The 20,190-nt window shown below is 36.3% G+C and overlaps 2 protein-coding genes across 6 annotated transcripts in view; both read left to right on the top strand.

Moving 5' to 3' along the window:
- SENP7 (SUMO specific peptidase 7) overlaps positions 1-8,829 on the top strand; it is a 155,467-nt gene extending 146,638 nt beyond the window's left edge. For all 5 annotated transcript variants that reach the window (XM_070454958.1, XM_020896784.2, XM_020896785.2 and 2 more), the window contains 5 exons: positions 558-610; positions 3,992-4,035; positions 4,128-4,196; positions 4,770-4,920; positions 7,004-8,829. In XM_070454958.1, coding sequence (XP_070311059.1) covers positions 558-610; positions 3,992-4,035; positions 4,128-4,196; positions 4,770-4,920; positions 7,004-7,141 — 455 coding nt within the window. In that variant the 3' untranslated portion in view covers positions 7,142-8,829. The remainder of the gene's footprint in view (positions 1-557; positions 611-3,991; positions 4,036-4,127; positions 4,197-4,769; positions 4,921-7,003) is intronic.
- Positions 8,830-8,913: 84 nt separating this feature from the next.
- IMPG2 (interphotoreceptor matrix proteoglycan 2) overlaps positions 8,914-20,190 on the top strand; it is a 76,278-nt gene continuing 65,001 nt past the window's right edge. The window contains exons 1-4 of the mRNA XM_070454960.1: positions 8,914-10,146; positions 10,600-10,851; positions 16,894-17,060; positions 19,818-19,849. Of these exons, the coding sequence (XP_070311061.1) occupies positions 10,062-10,146; positions 10,600-10,851; positions 16,894-17,060; positions 19,818-19,849 (536 nt within the window). The 5' untranslated portion in view covers positions 8,914-10,061. The remainder of the gene's footprint in view (positions 10,147-10,599; positions 10,852-16,893; positions 17,061-19,817; positions 19,850-20,190) is intronic.

Consider the following 20,190-nt stretch of genomic DNA (forward strand, 5'->3'; position numbering starts at 1 on the left):
AAAAAATCAAACTGTATTTTATAGCTGTAGCCTAAGCAGCAAGCAGAATTAATATTAGTCATTAGCATTAATACTAGCCAAAACCTGTATCTTTTGTGGGAGAAAGAAAAACTGAAAAAATAACTGATTATTTTCAATTTTGTCTAATTCTCCTGTGCTGTAAAAGTGTATTTATGCAACACCCTATGATCATATGTTAGAAGAATTGTTACTAGGTGAATTAATGCTCCTCTGCATTAAAACAGCAGAGATTTTGATAAATGAGCATTCTATGAACGTTGTCTTTTTATAGGAAACTGGCCCAGCTAACTGGTATTTCAGGATTTGGCTGTAGGGTTTATGTATTGTCTGATGACAGCTAATGAAGCATTGTCTGTTTTATCTATCACTTGGATTTTTTTTTTTGTAATATTAACCATTAAAAAAAAAAACTGAGTAGTTCCCAGGTATTCTTTTTCCTTTAACTACCAGTGTGCATACACATTACAGTTTTTATCCCACTACCTTGTGGTAGACATAAAATAAACACACATAACTGTTCTGTTATTTCTGACTAGATAACGATCTGCATACTGCTTCAGCACTGTCCTTGGGTACAGAAGATTCTCAAGTAAGTGTGCTTTTATGAACATGGAGGGAGGGAAACTCATGAATGTAACAATTCTCTGTCTCAAACAAGGCATAGCTAGGTAGGCTATGACAGATACAGGTGGACCATATGATTAAATTATGCTGATTTATGATTCTTTGATTTATTTTGTTGGTATAGGGAAGGGATCAAGGGAAATTGTCTTTCTTTTTGTGTCTGTTTATCTTACTTCAACTTCCTAGATTCATTTATTTAGTAGTTTATCTGATCATCTTGGTCAGCTAATTTTCCAATTTCTATGGGAAAATGTACTTTTATTCTTCATCATTTCATCAGTTTTTGCAGTAATCATTGTTCAGTTGCTGTCATATCAGACTCTTTGTGATCCTGTGGACTACAACACGCCAGGCTTCCCTGTCCTTTACTGTCTCCCAGAGTTTGCTCAAATCCATGTCCATTGAGTTGGTGATGCTATCCAACCATCTCATCCTCTGTTGCCTCCTTCTCTTCCTGCCCTCAGTCTCTCCCAGCATCAGGGTCTTTTTCAGTGAGGCAGTTCTTTGTATCAGGTGGTCAAAGTATTGGAGCTTCAGCTTCAGCATCAGTCCTCTAATCAGGATTCACGGTTGATTTCCTTTAGGATGGACTGGTTTGATCTCCTTGCAGTCCAGGGTCTCTCAAGAGTCTTGTCCAACAACACAGTTCAAAAGCATCGGTTTTTCAGTGCTCAGCCTTCTTTAGGCTTCCCTTGTGGCTAAGCTGGTGAAGAATCTGCCTGCAATGGGGGAGACCTGGATTCGATCCCTGGGTTGAGAAGATCCCCTGGAGAAGGGAAAGGATACCTACTCCAGTATTCTAGCCTAGAGAATTCCATGGACTGTATAGTTCATGGAGTTGCAAAGAGTCTTACACAACTGAGTGACTTTCACTTGCAGCCTTTAATTTCCTGCTCTCATATCTGTACATGACTACTGGAATAACCATAGCTTTGACTATACAAACTTTTGTCAGCAAAGTGTTGTCTTTGGTTTTAATACACTGTCTAGGTTTGTCTAGCTTTCCTTCCAAGGACCAAGTGTCTTCATGGCTGCAGTCACCATCCACAGTGATTTTGGAGCCTAAGAAAAGAAAATCTGTCACTGTTTCCACTTGTTCCTTTGAATAAACAGGGTGACAGTATACAGCCTTGACATACTCCTTTCCCAATTTTGAACCATTCTGTTGTTCCATGTCCAGTTCTGACTGTTGCTTCTTGACCCACATATAGGTTTCTCAGGAGACAGGTAAGGTGGTCTGGTATTCCCATATCTTTAAGAATTCTCCACAGTGAAAGGCTTTTTGCATAGTCAGTGAAGCAGATGTGGATGTTTTGCTGGAATTCCATTGCTTGCTTTATGATCCAACGAATGTTGGCAATTTGATCTCTGTTTGCTCTGCCTTTTCTAAATCCAACTTGTACATCTGGAAGTTCTCAGTTCACATACTGCTGAAGCCTAGCTCGAAGCGTTTTGAGTATTACTTTCCTAGCATGTGAAATGAATGCAATTGTGTGATAGTTTGATTCTTTGGCATTGCCCTTCTTTGGGATTGGATTGAAAACTGACCTTTTCCAGTCCTGTGGCTACTGCTGAGTTTTCCAAATTTGCTGGCATATTGAGTGAGCACTTTAACAGCATCATCTTTTAGGATTTGAATTAGCTCTGCTGGAATTCCATCACCTCCACTAGCTTTCTTCATAGTAATGCTTCCTAAAGCCCACTTGACTTCACACTCCAGGTTTTCTGTTTCTAGGTGAGTCACCACACCATCATGGTTATATAGGCCATTAATCCAGGTCATTAAGACCTTTTTTTGTATAGTTCTTTGTATTCTTGCTGCCACTCTTTAATCCCTTCTGCTTTTGTTAGGTCCTTACTGTTTTTTTTTCATGCCCATTGTTGCATGAAATGTTCTCTTGATATCTCCAATTTTTGTGAAGAGATCTCTAGTCTTTCCCATTCTATTGTTTCCCTTTATTTCTTTGCATTGGTTACATAAGAAAACTTTCTTATCTCTCCTTTCTGTTCTCTGGAAGTCTGCATTCAGTTGGGTATATCTTTCTCTTTTCCTCTTGCGTTTTGCTTCTCTTCTTTTCTTAGCCTCCTCAGACAACCACTTTGCCTTCTTGCAGTTTTTTTTTTCTTTGGGATGGTTTTGGTCACCACCTCCTGTACAGTATTTTACATTACACTTTCTATTTTTATAAATTGTTGGTAAAAATCATTCAAAGTAGACTCACGGTTAATCCATATGACTTCTGTGGCTAAGATAGTTACTGTTAACTTTTCTTCAAATGGACCTCAAAATTGATACTTATAGTCTAGCTTTGGTATCTTAATTGATTAAGGTAGTCACCTGATTATTTTTTTATACATACAGATAGCAGTAGCCTCGCTGGCAAAGGCTTATGTCTTTATTGTCACTGGAACAGATTGGGCAGAAGGAAGGAGGTTTTCTTCTTTAATGTCTCGGTGGCGGAATAGGGGAGTTTCTTCTTGCTTCTAGAGCCAGGTTTCCCAAATTGAGTTCTGTTTTAAGATGCATTTATGATAAAAAGGATTTTAGTCAGTTAAGCTGAGTAAATCCTGTGTTCTATTTCCCTCCTTGAGATTTACTGTAATATTAGCATAATAAAGATAACTGAGAAGTTCTGCATATTAAAGAAAGTTTGATCTATTGATTCTTAAATTTATCAGCAAAAATAACAAAATACCCCACCTCTTGTCCTTGCAAGTGAAAGTGAAAAGTTGCTCAGTTGTGTCTAGCTCTTTGCAACCCCATAGACTATACAGTTCATGGAATTCTCCAGGCCAGAATACTGGAGTGCGTAGCCTTTCCCTGCTCCAAGGGATCTTCCCAACCCAGGGATTGAACCCAGGTCTCCCACATTGCAGGCGGATTCTTTTCAGCTGCCTGTGGTTCAGGCAGCTGAACCACAAGGGAAGCCCTCTCTTGTCCCTTAATATACATTAATACTTTGCTTCTTGTGCTTCAAAGGGAAGAAGTCTGTCTCTACTGACTTCATTTACTGAGTTAAGAAAATGTGATTAAGGACAGATTCAATTAACTTGTTTATCTTTTTTAAGATGGCAACTGTGAATACAAGTAATTCAAGTTCCAGTTTGTTTTTTAGGCTATGTTAAAGTTCCATAACTTCTTAAGGTCACATGTAAAAGTTTATAAGCTTTTTCACCAGTGACAGAAAATAATAAATTTTAAAAACAAATTTGGCCTACTTGAGATGATGAAAAGAACTCTTATTTGAAATTTTAAAGTTATTTGAAACATTTTAAAAAATGACTGAAAGTTTATTTATTCAAACTAGCTTTAATTTCAAAGTCATAAAAATTCATGTTATTTCAGAGTCCTGAGATGAATGTGACAGTACCAAAGAAAATGTGTAAAAGGTGCGTACCTGCTGTAATACATATTTCAGATATTTAGGTTTATTTCATATTACAAATACATACATCTTGATTCCTTTCTTTGCTTTTCATAGGCCATGCATTCTCATACTGGATTCCTTGAAAGCTGCTTCTATACAAAGCACAGTTCAGAATTTACGGGAGTAAGTAGTGATGATTTTACTATAATCTCAGATTGGTAAGTTGCCTTAAGAATTACTTAAAAGATTAGATCAGAAGTTATATTGTATTATGTACTTAGATGAGGTCTATAGATCTAATTAATAATAACCCCATTATGTGTAAAATATTTCTCAAGGATTTATATCAAAAGTAAATTTGAAATTCATATTCACAATTGAACAAAAGTAACACTTTAGGGAAAAAAACTCCTTCATATTCTTATTTTGTGTGTGTGTTGGTAATTTTAAAACTTGCTATAGGATCTGGAAAAAACCAGCAACTAAAGTTTACTTTGTAAATATAAGTGACTTACCTTACATGAGTTGTAAAAGTTAAGTTGTTGAAAAAAGTCTAGTTTTTAGTTTGAAACTCAGATGATTTTATTAGCATTTTTGAAGCCTCACAAGTTATAATTTGTGCTGTTAAGGTTTAAGTCTTTTGAAATGTGGCTGGAGGCAACATATTTGGCAGCAGATGCTTTTACATCTTTGTGAAAGTTTACATAATAGTAAAGAAATTTCTGTTCAAGTCACTCTACTTTTGTTTTATTTAAGGTATTTAGAGGTAGAATGGGAAGTTAAACGAAAAACTCATCGTGAATTCAGCAAAACAAACATGGTGGACCTGTGCCCTAAAGTTCCTAAACAGGATAATAGCAGTGATTGTGGTGTATATTTACTGCAATATGTGGAAAGCTTCTTTAAGGTATGTGAAGATATAAGTAAGTTTTTTATTCATAGTTACTAGCAGATAATCACAAATTACTGGGCAAGCAAAGAAGCAGGAAAATGTTAGAGGTGATCAAGAAAGAAAAAATAAAAGGGCATAGAACCATATATAACCCAAATATTGGAGTTAAAAGATAAGAGCTTTAAAATAATTTGATTAATTTATTGGAGAAAATAGTCGAGATGAACAAAATGGGTGAAAATGGAATCTGCTTTAAAAAAAATGTTGAGTGGACATTCTAGAACTGAAAGTGCATACTGATATATCTGAAATTAAGAACTTATTGGATGGGTTTAATAGCAGACTGAATACGACAGAAGACAGGATTAGGGAACTATAAAAAAGGACACTAGAAAGTACCCCACTGTAGCTAAGAAAGGAAAAAGAATGTAAAGAAGAGAAAAGCGCAAAAGAGACAAGTGTGGTACAGTCAAAAAGTCTGATTTACATATAATTGGAGTCGCAGATGGATTCAAGGCAGAGAGAGAATAAGACAGACAAATTTGAAGAAAAATTTCAAGACCAATGACTTGTGTATTTAAGAATCTCAGAAAACCATCAGCTACATAAGTACAGTGACACGATTGGGTATTATTTTCTAGCTCGTCAGAGATTCTGTAGGAACTGGAGCAACAGTAAAAAGAGTTTTAAATAGCAAGGAATAAAAAAAAATAGCAAGGAATCACTCTTTTTTGTTTTTTTAACTGTTAGCTTATTACTTCAGTCATAACCAGTATTATTTATGAAGATGGCTGTAGGAATAGGGTATTTTTGACCAGAAGCTTGTTTAGATAATCCTTAAATGTACTTTCAAAGCATGAAGGTTATAGTATGCAGTTGTAACTTTTGGTATAATTGGGGAGAATTGATTATAGTAGAAGATGGTATATATTATGGAAACCACTAAATGTGTTATTATGTTTTTTTCCTTTTTTATTCTACACTGGAACTGCCTTATAGGATGACAATTCTGGTCTTCTAATATTCTTTCCAAAGAGATTTGATTTTGTTTTTAGATTATCCAGAGTGTCTTATTACATCACATATTCTGAATCTGCTATATAATTCTAGTTTATGTAGCCTCAGTCTGTAGATTATACTTCTCATTTAGGTTGTAGCACCACTTAAGATTCCTAGGGGGTGGGGAACCCAAAAAGCTAAACCTTGTGTTTCACAAATTTGTGCACTAATATAACAGACTGTGGGTGGAAGAAAATAGGTTTCAGGTTGATCACTCAAAACCTGTGGAACTTTGTAACTGGGCCTAAGAAAAACAACATTAATTCTAATAAAAATACTTGCACAGATAAATCTCCACTGACATATGCTCCTAGAATCACAGTCAGCCCATCATTTCAGCTTTAAACCCTGGGATTCTTAATTTCCTTTTCAAGTATGTCCTTCTCACATCTAGCTTCTATTAGTTTCATCAAATTTATAAACATGATATAGGGTAGTCTTCAGCATTTATTTATTTATTTTCTTGAAGATAGGCAGAATTGTGTTTGCAGTGGCACCTTCCTTGTTAAGCTTAACATAATGGAAAATGTAGCAATTCTTGAAACCACTAAATTGGCTGTTTTCTTAGACTAAAAGAAGGTACTTCTGTAGAATTTTCTGTTTTTTTTATCTGAGAGTCTTCATTTACTGCTGGCCTTGGTCTTTGTTTTAATAGTACAAAACAGTAACATGGCGGAGAAGATTGTGTTCAAACCAAGCTGACTTCTGTGTTGTATTGAATCATTGTTTACTAATTCTGTTTGCACTGATTCGCTTAAACATGAATTGTAGCAGAACATAATGGTGTTTAATTTTGATGTTCGAAAGTTAGCAGTTTAATGAAAATACTATGAAATTGATTGTGGTGATGGTTGCACAACTTTGAATATACTGAAGATCATTCAGTTGAATACCTTAGGTGAATTGTATGTTGTGTGAATTATGTCTCACTAAAGCTGTTATTTTAAAAAGTTAGCAATTTCTCATTTCTTAGAAAAATGAATGTTGACAAATTTGAGTTATACTGCTGACGTGATTCCATTGTCTTCTCTGTCATTAGGACCCTATTGTTAACTTTGAACTTCCGATTCATCTGGAGCAATGGTTCCCTCGCCATGTAATAAAGACCAAACGGGAAGATATTCGAGAGCTCATCTTGAAACTTCACTTACAGCAGCAGAAGGGCAGCAGCAGCTAGTTAATCTGTACAGACATGACACAGATGCTGTCTCTACGCGATTACTGGAAAGCCGCTTACCAGCCTTCGTGTTGGCCAGTTCACAGAGAAGAAAATAACTTGCAGTAGTTTTATAAGTCATTGTGCATTATTTAAAATATATAAGAGATATTATTAGAATTGTTGGGATCTCATAGATGGAGTGGAAATGGGGGTGGTATAGATTAATGTATTAGATAGGAGTTAAAGTTTCATAAATATTTGATATTTTTCTGATTAAATATGCTTGGATTATGCAATAGTGTATGTAATGTGTGGGAATGTTCTTGTAGATAATAAAGCTATGTGATCTGTACTTCCACATAACTGGGAGTTGAAGGGAGTTAGGTCCTCCCTGGTGCCAGCCCCAGTGCTTGTCAAATTTGTTGACAAGTCACATTATACTGTAGTTTTATTCTTTGCAGCTCAAGCATGCAGTATGAATACTGTGTATTTTTTTTTAAAAAGAATTTAGTATCAGGCTTCAGAAAATGCCATTTACGGCATCCCTTCTGTATAGCATAAGAGAAAGCGATGTTAGGAAAGTGATAAGAATTCACTCTTTCAAAGCGCAGCTTTTTTTTCTCAGTTGCTAAATGGAACTGTTACTCTAATTGTTTGTTTCTTTTGTTTCTTTTGCCATCACATGTGGGGATCTGAGAATTTAGTTAGTTCATTCAGAGTGAATTTGGAGCAAAAAATTTAGCTATCACAAAAAATTGCATATGTAGCTCAACTTAGTTTATTTGAGGTATAACTATGTAAATATTGACTCCTATCCTTCTCTGACATCCCAGAATATGTGTACAGTTTCTGTAAGTATAGAAGATAAAACTGGTGTCTTCATAACTTTAATTAAAAAAAAATCCTCGAATTCTTATATACTAATTGTTAGGACTGAATACATAATTTTATAGCTCTGTTTATCCAGTATTCGTCTGCAAAAGCCAGATTGCTCTCATGGCTTTTATATTTTTAAATTGTAATTTTTAGAGACTTAAGAACCAGATGGAACATAAGTTTTTATTAAACATTCTGACAGGTGACAGTCCTGAATTGATGTGATAATGATGGTATTACATATGATTCAACACTTTACAGCCTTCTAATGTTATCAGGAATATTTTGAGGGGACAATTATATTGTATTTTCTCAGATAAGAAAATTTTTTTAATAATATCATTTTAATCTTCTATTTTAGGCGTCTCCTAGATTTATGTTGTAACTGTATAGCAGTGAAGGAAAGGCAGTTTAAGATGAAGCTAACAATCAGGCAGGATGTTTTATTTCAGAATCATGTGAATTGAGTTGTCAGTTAAGCCTCAGTGTCCTTATGTTTCTGTCATCACCTTTTTATTGTTAAAGATATTTGTCCTTTGGAGAGTTCCTGTAAAGACCGTTATAATTACATGTTTCATTCCCAGTTTCTTTGTTGGGGAGGGAACTTTTTTAGATGACTGTTCATTGTTTTGTATATCTAATTTTGGGAAAACCGATATATAAGACATCTTACTGTGACTTCTTAACTTTTGTTTGTATGTTTTTCAAAGATACCACTGTCCCTTACTTACTATGTTTTGCAGATTGTTTAAAATCCCATTTTCGTAAATTCATATGGAAATAATGCTTTGAGACTACCAACATTTTATATTAAACATATTTCCAGTTCATCAGGCTGAGGTGTGGTTTTTTTCCTTATGGAAGGTGGCTGAGTTTTAGATAAAAATTTTAAATCGTGTGATACTCAGTGCATGTCATATAAATGACGGTTAGATGAATTTTTCTCCTGTTTTAGCAGGCATATGGTAATTTTGATTGTCAGTCCAGGGAACATTTTTTGAGCATCTACTACTATCAGGAAATGTAGAAGGTAGAAAAAAATGAATGACCGCTCTTATTCCTAGGTCATTTCTAGTCTAATAGGAGAAATGAACACCTGAACAGTTTTAGTATGCTGGTTTAAAAAAATCATAGAGTTTCTTTGGGATCACCGGAGTGTGTTCAGCTTAGGGTGTGTGTGAGAGTGTGATACTGAGAACTGGTAGAGAGGTTGTAAGAGTGTTGTCAGCGGAAAGGGAAAGGCTTCTTAAAGAAGCTAATACTGTGTTTATTTCACAATTCTTGGGATGAAAAAACCAAACTTGGCTTTCTTTTTAAAGTCATAAGCCAATCACTTAACTAGAATTTAGAAAAAGTTTAATACCTCTTTAATGCTTACAGTATCTCTATCATGAGTTATTTTTTTACTATTCCTGTTCTATTTTATAGATGAGGACGGAGGTAGAAGTGGTTACAGTGGAAGATTTTCAAGTTTTTTAATCAAGGAGGGACAGACAGTAGCTTACAAGACAGTAGATTTATTACAAACAGAAACAGCTCAAAGAAAACTGATTTTATTTTGTATGTAGTTCTGTATTTCTGATGTAAACAAGTATAGTTGGTCTGGGCATTTTATGCTTATAAATCAGTTGTAGAGAAAATCAGAGAATGTGAATCTAATAGATTGAGAAAAAATTGTAAAATTCTGAGTTGTATGTGTAACATTATTATTTTGGGGGAAACATTATTTTTATGTGGACTGCTTATTAAAGGCAAGGAGAGTGTTAGTAAAGAGCTTAGCTGACTAGATTAGAACAAAGAAATTGTCTCTTCCCATCTGTCCTAATTAGCTTATCTCTCCTGCTCTCATAGCATGTTCGTTATTTCAGAAAAGAAGGGAGAGGTACTTTGAAAGGACACCATTTTTATTCAGCTAATTTATAATGATTTTGAAATGGTTGTCAGTCCTCAACCGTAAACTTATAAATGTTAGACTTCTTCTGTAGCAGTTTGTTACTGGACGTTTCAAGGATTTTCAAGTTACAGATTTTGGCCTCTCCTCCTCCTTTTGGTTTTGGCTCAAATGATTATGTTTCCTCATTTTGGGAAGATTTCTCTGTGTATTTTGATATTTGTCCTGATAGAAGGAAGCCATCCATCATTAACAGGTATTTAAAAATCTGTGTTACTTTTTAAATTTTTCTTTGTATCTGTAGTATATTTTCTCTAAAAACATTATTTGATATGATTGCTGTAAGGAATTGGATCAAATATTACTCTCTCAATCTTTAATATTGCTTCCTTTAAACTGTGTGATAATTTCTCCAATAATTCTGGTTTTTCTCTTCATTAATGTTTCTTGATTCAGACCTTACTCTTTTTATTTCTTGTGTAGAAATTGAATGTATATTTGGTTTCAATAACTAGCAGTCTTGAAATAAGGAGTAGGAATTAAATGGAGAAAAAATTGAATACTTCACTTCTCTTGACGCATAGAGGTCTGTAACTTGAGCATTGAGTTAAAAATCCAGACATGGTGCAGATGTCAGGTTTCATTTGTGTCCTCTCATTCTGTATCTTCATTCGTCATCAGAAGTTTTGTTTATGCTTTCCCTCTGTAGCACAAACCTCCTTATCTTTAGAAGAGATCCAAGAACCCAAGAGTACAGTTTCTTTTCTCCAGACTGACTCAGAATCCACAGATTCTTCTCTATCTGCTAAAAAGAAACAGCCTCTGGACAACAGAGAAACTGAGAGACATTGGTTGCTCAGAAGAAAGCGATCGACTTTATTTCCTAATGGTGTGAAAACTTGCCCAGATGAAAGTGTTACAGAGGCTGTGGCAAACCATGTGAAATATTTTAAAGTCCGAGGTAAGCAAATACTCAAACCCTTGGGCTCCATGGTGAAATTCAAACATAGTTCAAAAACAGTTGTTGTATTTCTTTACAATTCAAAATTTGTCATACTTTGGATAGAGACTTGAACCAAATATTATCTTTCTACTAACCATGGAAAACAGACTTACTAAGAATTTGGTATTTATATAGCTTCAGAGAAAAGTTTATGTTATTTTAAGAGAGGACATGGACATGGTTTAAAATCATTTAAGTACTTTAAAAGTACCAGGTTATCATAAAATATCACTTATATGTAGAATGTAAAAAAAAATGGTACAAATGAACTTATTTACAAAATAGAGAGTCACAGATGTAGAAAAGAACTTACAGTTACCATGGAGGAAAGATTGTTGTTGATTCACTAAATCAAGTCTGACTCTTTGTATCTCAGTAGACTGCAGCATGCCAGGCCTCTTTCTCCTCCACTATCTCCTTGTTCGTTGAATCTGTGATGGTATCTTACTGTCTCATTCTCTGTCGTCCCCTTCTCCTTTTGCCTTCAGTCTCTCCCAGCATCAGTCTTTTCTACTGAGTCGGCTCTTCACATCAGGTGGCCAAAGTATTGGAGCTTCAGCCTCAGCATCAGTTCCACCCCCAATGAAATATTCAAGGTTGATTTCCTTTAGGATTTCTAGTTTGATCTCCTTGCAGTCCAAGGGGCTCTCAAGAGTCTTCTCCAACACCACTGTTGGAAAGCATCAATTCTTTCTGGGCTTCTTTCTGGTCCAACTCTCACATCCATACATGACTACTGAAAAAACCCTGTAGCTTTGACCATATGGACCTTTGTTGGCAAAGTGATGCTTCTGCTTTTTAATATGCTGTCTGGGTTTGCCATGGGATTTCCTGATAGCTCAATTGGTAAAGAATTTGCCTGCAGTGCAGGAGGCCCTGGTTCGATTCATGGGTCGGGAAGATCTGCTGGCGAAAGGATAGGCTACCCCCCTGTAGTATTCTTGGGCTTCCCTTGTGGCTCAGCTGGTAAAGAATCTGCCTGCAATGCAGGAGACCTGAGTTCAATCCCTGGGTTGGGAAGATCCCCTGGAGAAGGAAAGGGCTACTCACTCCAGTATTCTGGCCTAGAGAATCCCACATGCAGTCCATGGGATCGCAAATAGTTGGACATGACTGAGTGACTTTCATTTCACTTCACTTCACTTCAGGTTTGCCATAGCTTTTCTTCCAAGGAACAAGTGTCTTAATTTCATGACTGCAGTCACCATCCACAGTGATTTTGGCACCCAAGAAGAGAGAATCTATCACTACTTTGACTTTTCCTCTTCTTGATCTTAGCTGATGGTATATTTAACCTCCTTTAAGAGGAAGTTCTCAGAGGTCTCTTTTTCCCTTCTATGACCACTTCCATACTGATTCAGAAACTCTAGTTAAAAGAATGATTTACATCTTGACAACATTTTGTACTTTCATCCTTTGAAAAGATGAATTTTCTACGTCTGCTTGGTTTACTTTATGTTGTAGTACTTACGTAGCACAGTCTCAATTTCATGGGTGCATTTTACACACAGTTCAGTATGTCTTATTTTTTTAAGCAAGAACTAAGAAATATTCTTATTGGCTGGTGGGTCCAAATACTGAAACCAGCAGCAATGGTTTCAATAAAACTTTTACTGCTTCTACTTTTTCCCCATCTATTTGCCATGAGGTGTTGGGACCGAATGCCATGATCTTAGGTTTTTGAATGTTTAGTTCAAACATTTGTTTGAAGTCAGCTGTTCCCCTCTTCTCTTTCACCCTCATGAAAGGCTCTTTAATTCCTCTTCATTTTCTGCCATTGGAGTGGCATCATCTACATATCTGAGGTTGTTGATATTTCTCCTGGTAGTCTTGACTCCAGCTTGTGCTTCATCCAGCCTGGCATTTTGCATGATGTACTCTGCCCAGCAGTTAAATAAGCAGGGTGGCAGTATACAGCCTTGTTGTATTCCTTCCTCTCAATTTTGAATCATGTCCAGTTGCTCCATGTCCAATTCTAAGTGTGGCTTCTTGTCCTGCATACAGGTTTCTCAGGAGACAGGTAAGGTGGTCTAGTATTCCTACCTCTTTAAGAATTTTCCAGTTTGTTGTGATTGACACAAAGGCTTTAGTATAGTAGCCGACTCTTTACGACGCCATGTACTGTAGCCTACCAGGCTCCTCCGTCCATGGAATTTTCCAGGCATGAGTACTGGAATGGGTTGCCATTTTCCTCTCCAGAGGATCTTCCCAACCCAGGTTGGGAACCCGGGTCTCCTGCATTGCGGGCAGATGCTTTACCATCTGAGCTACCAGGGAAGGGGGGAATGAATATTTCAACATAGGTCTTGATTTTGAAGAGTTTAGAAGAGGTAATTGGATTATGCTCCTAAAACCAATTGTTTAGACATTGTTTAGATCCACTCACTGTCCAGCCAAGGATTTTAGTTCTTTCCACTGAACTAATTCACTCTAATGGTTTGCTGAGTTTTTCCTTTCATAGATAATTTGATATCAATTGCTGTTTGGTATAACACATTTGAAGAATATCTCCATTTAAGCAAGAAGCAACTGCATTCAACTTTTGAAATTAAGCAGATATTTAGGGGTGCTTGGAGTAGGAAGTAATTAATAGTATCCTCCCTTTAAAAAATTATATTAGTAGTTGGACATTTTAAAATATAGCCTATAAACTGTGCTTATTTAAAGTATATAGTTTGATTAGTTATGAAAAATATATTTATCCTTAAATTATCACTACAATTGAGATAATGAATTTTCCAGTTACCTCCAAACATTTTCTCAAGTGCCTTTATAACCCTTCCTCTCTGAGCACCTCCCTTGACCTAAGAGCTGAGGTAACCACTAATCTGCTTTCTATTACCAGGCATTGTTTGCATTTTCTCCCCTTATATATATGAATGCATTCATACTATGTACTCTTTTTTTTGTTTGTTTAGCTTCTTTTACTCAGTTTAATTGTTTTGAGACTCATCTGTGATTTTTTGATGTATCAATACTTTGTTACCATTTATTTTGGGGTATTATTGCATTTTATGGATATACTGCATTTGGGGATATTTGGGTGGTTTTCAGTTGTTGGTGATTATAGAGAAAGCATTCATGAATGTTTGTGAACAATTTTTTTGTGTGAACATCTGCTTTCATATCTGTTGGTTAACTGGAGTGGAATGGATGGATCACATGATAGTTCTATGTTTCACTTTTTAAGAAGTTGCCAAACCTGTTTTCCAGTGTGGTTGTACCACCGGCGGGGTGTTGGGACCCTGGTTTTCCCGCATCTGTGTGATGCTTGGTATAGTCGGTCTTTCTGAACTGTAGCCATTCTAGTAGATGCAGCTTCCCTCTGGTTTTCCCGCATCTGTGTGATGCTCGGTATAGTCGGTCTTTTTTAACTGTAACCATTCTAGTAGAAGCTTGGTATAGTCGGTCTTTCTGAACTGTAGCCATTCTAGTAGATGCAACTTCCCTCTGGTTTTCCCGCATCTGTGTGATGCTCGGTATAGTCGGTCTTTTTTAACTGTAACCATTCTAGTAGATGCAACTTCCCTCATAGCTCAGTCGGTAAAGAATCTGACTGCAATGCAGGGTTCAATTCATGGGTCAGGAAGATCCCCTGGAGAAGGAAATGGCAACCCACTCCAGTATTCATGCCTGGAGGATCCTGTGGACAGAGGAGCCTGGCCGGCTGTAGTCCATGCGGCCACAAGAGTCGGGCATGATTTAGTGACTAAACCAGCACATTCTAGTAGATATGAAGTGACATCTTATTGTGGTTTTAACTTGTGTTTTCTTGAAGGCTAATGACATTGAGCACTTTTTCATGTGCTCATTTGCCATTCGTATATCTTTTTTGGTGAGGTTTCTATTCAAATATTTTGCTGATTTAAAAAATAATTGGATTGTTTGTCCTATTACTGAGTTATAAGAGTTCTTTATGTATTCCAAATTCAAATTCATTGTCAGGTGTATGTTTTGCATAAATTTTCTCCCAATATTTGGTTTATTGTTTTATTTTTCTTAATGATGTCTTTTAAATAAAACTGAAAAAAAAATGTCTTTTGAGGAGCAGTTTTAGATTTTGATATGTCAGGTGGGGTTTTTTTTTGCTTCATACTTGCTTTTGGTATTAGATCTAAGTTTGCTTAGCTCAGAGTCACAAAGATTTTCTGTTATTTTTTCCTGTAGAAGTTTTATAATGTTTTGGTTTTGCATACAGGTCTTTGATCTACTGTGAGTTAATATCTGTATTTGGTGTATATGAGTCAAAGTTAAATTTTTTTTGCATTTGCATAGCCAGTTGTTCCACCATCATTTATTAAAAAGATTATCTTTTTTAGCTTTTGTACATTTGTTGAAAATCAGTCTTCTGTGTATGATGGATCTATTTCTTCATTTTTTGTTCTCTTACACAGATTTATTTATCTGTTTTAATGCCAATACCTTACTCTCTTGATAACTATAAGCTTTATAATAAGTCTTTGAATCAAGTAGTGCAAGTCCTTCAACCTTTTCCTTTTTAAATCTGTTTGATTATGCTAGGTCCTTTGTCTTCCATATAAATATTGTAATCAGCTTGCAATTTGCACATGGAAAGCTACTGGAATTTTGATTTGGTTTGTGTTAAATCTGTTGATCAAAATCTTAGCAGTATTGACTCTTGCTCTATGGATATATCCCCTCATTTATCTTGAGCTTTGTCAGTTTCTCTTGGCAGTGTTTTGTAATTTTTAGTGTATAGATCTTATACATCTTTTGTCAGATTTATTTCACTTTTTTCATGCTGTTGTTAACAACATTTTTAAAAAAATGGTCTTTGACTGTTCCTTGCTAGTATATAAACATACAGTTGGTTAATGTATTGATCTTTTATTCTGTAACTTTGTAAACTCACGTATTGGTTCTAGTAGCTCTTTCATATATTCTGTAGGGTTTTCTGCATAGGTGATTATTTCATCTATAAATAAAGACATAGTTTTATTTCTTATCTTCCAATTTGTATGCCTTTTATTTCTTTTTAAACATTTTTTATTTATTTTAATTGGAGGATAATTACTTTACAATATTGTGATGGCTTTGCCATACATCAGCATGAATTGGCCATAGGTAAACATGTGTCCTCCCACCTCTCTCCCCACCCCATCCCTCCAGGATTTCTTTTTCTTGCCTTATGCCCTAAATTGACTGTTCCTCATGCTTTGGCCTCCACGATTCTGAAAGGAAACTGTATTACCCTAAAAAAGTCTTTGTTCCATTCTGGATTTCTCCAGACTAGATAAGATGCATAACCTGAGCCTAGTAACGGGATTCAGGACCGTAGTTTCATAATTTACATTAGAGTGCGCTCGTTCTGTTGTGTTTCCTGTGGATTTTAACACATGAACAGTGACAAGTATCCACGTCACAGTGTCACACCGACAGTCTCCCTGCCTCAGACCCATCAGTTTCCACCTCCTGGATCTTTCCCTCCCCCCAGTCCTCGACAGCCATAGATCTTTTTACAATTTATATCGTTTCGCTTTTTCAAGAATGTATTATCATTGGACCCACACAGCATGTCACTTTTCAGATTGGCTTCTCTTACTTAGCAATATGAATTTAAATCTTCTCCATGTCTTTTCATGGCTTGAAGCCTCACTTCTTTTTATCACTGAATTCTAATCCCATCATATGGATATACCACAGGTTATTTGTCCTATTGAAATATTTTCAGTATCAGCTGTACTGTGCTAAAACATAAACATGGATTTTTTTTTTTTAAGAGAAGCAAAAACCCCTGCCTATGAGGAGGTGAATCAGTTTCCTTTGCAAGGGAAAGGAATGGGGAGTGCAGATTCTCTTCAAGTCTAAAAAGTTTAAATGGGGTGTACAGAAGGGCTTTGAATTAGAATCATCCCATGTCCCTGCAGAATAGACCCTGTGTGCAAGAGTGTCTCAGGAATCTGAAATAACAGGTCCATGGTCATTGTGAGAACCCTAAAGTGCTTTCCATAAAAAAATACCTCTCTATTTATTTTTCAGTATGCCAGGAAGCTGTCTGGGAAGCCTTCAGGACTTTTTGGGATCGACTTCCTGGGCGTGAGGAATATCATTATTGGATGAATTTGTGTGAGGATGGAATCACGACCATATTTGAAATGGGCACACATTTTAGTCAGTCTGTGGAACACAGAAGCTTAATTATGCAGGTAAATGTAGTAACAAGGGAAGAAATTCCTACTATAGGAGCACATATACGCCTAAAGGAAGAAAGGGTGAATGCCCGATCCCTGTGTCACTCTTGGTTGAATTTGGCTCTTCAGGTGATCTACCACAGGGTGGCCAATCTTTGTATCTCTAGCTCTGGCCATTATAATTAAATAGCATTGTGAAGCCAGCAAGAACCTCTGGATTGTTTATAAATGTAAGTAATTGGAAATCATGCTCTACAAAGATTTAGGCTAAGAATATTAATCTGTGAGAGTCAAACATTCTTGCCAGAGTTTTGCATTTTATCAGCTCAAAGTTGAATCGATAACTAATTAAAGATAGAGGATATAGATCATTGGATAAATGTTTAGTGAAGTGTAAATGTGATTCTAATGCATGAATTTGCTTACTTGTTTTCCTTGTTTTAGATTTAGTTTATTCTTAGCAAAGGATGAACAAGCATGCATGTAGACAAATTATCTGCCCACCTTCTCTTTTTCATGTTGCATGTATTCATGGCAAGAGAAGGAAACTGTTTAGTTCTGTGTGATCTGTGTGGTAGATTGCACATGCTGTGTGAGAGGCCCCTTATATCCTTCTTCCTTTTGTTCAAGTCCTGCATGTCCTCAGCTCAGATGTAACCTCCTTCATGAGGAAACAACCCCCAACCCCCATCCTAACAGATTTAGCTCACATAATCTTTTGAACACCATAATTCTTTATTCATTCTTTAGTATAGTACTTCCTACATTTTATTATTATTAGTTGCATATAATGTGGGCTTCTCTGGTCTCTCAGTGGTAAAGGATCTGCCTGCCAATGCAGGAGACATGGGTTCAATCTCTGAGTCAGGAAGGTCTCCTGGAGAAGGAAATGGCAACCCAGTCCAGTATTCTTGCCTGGAAAATCCCATGGACAGAGAAGCCTGGTGGGCTACGGTCCATAGGGTTGCGGAAGAGTTGGATACGACTTAGTGACTAACAACAATACATGTGTATGTTGGCCAGTGTATCAGAAGAGTAGACTAGATTTGACAGGACATCAAACTAGACGGGTGGATAGCTTAAGAAGTTCATAGTTGATAGAAAGCCATTGAAGGGGTGTAAGTTGGCAAGTGGCAGGGGCTGATTGTACAGTTTTGAATTGTAAAATGGTTATTGTGGTTTCTGTACACCATATGATAGGTTAGAGGGGACAAGATGAGCAGAGATCAGTCGCTACTTGAGGCCTGAGGGGATGAGAATCCTCTGTAAACCATGAAGTAGAGAAAGGGAGCATAGGGGATATAAGTAGGAAAAGGATTAGTAGGACTCAGTGACAGATTGGATGGGAGTGGGCAATGATGCAGGCATGACCCTGGAAGCCTCCCAGCTTCTAGCTTCAGTGGCTGCCACTGAGAACTCGGGCAGAGATGCAGCTTGTAGGCACTGCTGGGGAGGGTGAGTGTGCTTTTTAATGCGTTGTTTTGAGCCATCTGTGAAATGTGAATTGCGTAATATTTAGGTATGAAGCTCAGAAGAGTGGTCTGGGTTATAAATACAGCTATAGGGATCACCAGCCTCGAGGTAGTACTTGAAATCATGAGAGGGATTGAGAATGTTACTTAAGCAATCACTGGCTGTCCAAAAACTGAAGGAAGCTCGATTTTACCTTTTTGTTTAAAAATTGAAATAAGGTTGATTTACATTGTTGAGATGATTTCTGCTTTACAGCATAGTGATTCAGTTATCAGTTATACATGTATATATACACCTATTTTTTTAGCTTGATTTTAAATATAACAATGACTGTTTACTTATAGGTGGTGAATTTATGTGGTAGACAACCTTTATTAGAACTCAAAATTCCAGCATTTTAAAAATAACTACCATGCTGGCCTATAAAAATTTAAAGCTAATAGTACAAATTGATTAATTGATGATTTTGCTCTGCTTATATGTATCAAGAGCGATTAATTAAAGGAAAAAAAAATCCCAGTTGAAGGTGTTAGATGATTAAAATTTAGAAAAAAAAAGACTGGCTGAGATTGTTCTAGGAGAGTGTGTAGAGTAAGAAGAACTGAGTTATTTATAAATATCTTAAGAATTATTTAGAGTAATCATCGCTCCATTTTACAGATAAGGAAGTTGAGGCCCAGCAGCAGAGAAATTTTTTGGATTTGCCTCCATAGCTGAGAAAGAGAAAATAGAATTTGATTCCAAATTATCATATTGGTCTCAAAATAAAACCACTAGTTTAAACATAACTTGGACACAATTTTTCTTCAAATGCCCCAAAGGAATAATCCTACTACAGATACAGTTTATCTTTTTGTCTGAATTCTGGAGAATTAGATTTCACAGTTATTTTATCCACATGATGATATTACTCTATGATAGGAATTTCTATAAATGTAGTAGATCACAAAACACTTTGGTTCTAAGTCCATGGAAGGTTAATGTAAAACTCTACCAATCTCTAACCCGGGAGACCTTTCTGGAATGATTAGCAGGTAAAGTCTGTCCAGTAAGAGAGCGCTTCGGGGAACATTAAGAGAGGGACTTCGGGGAACACACACAGACACCGAGTGGTGGGTGGGATGTTCTGAGTCAAAACAAACTTTGCATCATTAGTACTTTGCTTTCACTGTTTAGCGATAAGAATAATAACATAGATTCTGTGTTAGGGCATTAGTGTTCTTTGTGCAGTAAATTTTGTTTACCGCTTAATAACTGTCTTTCACTCACGTGGTCTTTTTATATCTTTGCTTTCCTTAGAAACTGACATATGCAAAGGAGACCGTAAGTGGGTGAGTGTCTTTTTTCCCCCTAAGTTCATGTTTGGCAACAGAGATGTTTCATACCTGTTCTAAGGCTCATCCCAAATTTAATGATCCCTTCCTATTTCTTCCCAGTTCCTGCAATAACCAGGCCTGTGGGCATATCTCAAAGTCTTTTCCTCATCTTGAGGCCACTTCCCTTTCCAAATCACCTTCACAGCCACTGTGCTTGTTTACTGTCTGACGTTACTAAGAGGTGGACATGTTCCTTTCTCTTGGTGAGGAAATAGAGTTTTGGAACTGAAATACAAAATAATCTACTGTTGTTGAGGTTTACAGGCTAATACTATTTATCTAAAATGGTACACCTT

The sequence above is a fragment of the Odocoileus virginianus genome, chromosome 25 (genome assembly GCF_023699985.2).
Source record: "Odocoileus virginianus isolate 20LAN1187 ecotype Illinois chromosome 25, Ovbor_1.2, whole genome shotgun sequence".
NCBI classification, from domain to species: Eukaryota; Metazoa; Chordata; class Mammalia; order Artiodactyla; family Cervidae; genus Odocoileus; species Odocoileus virginianus.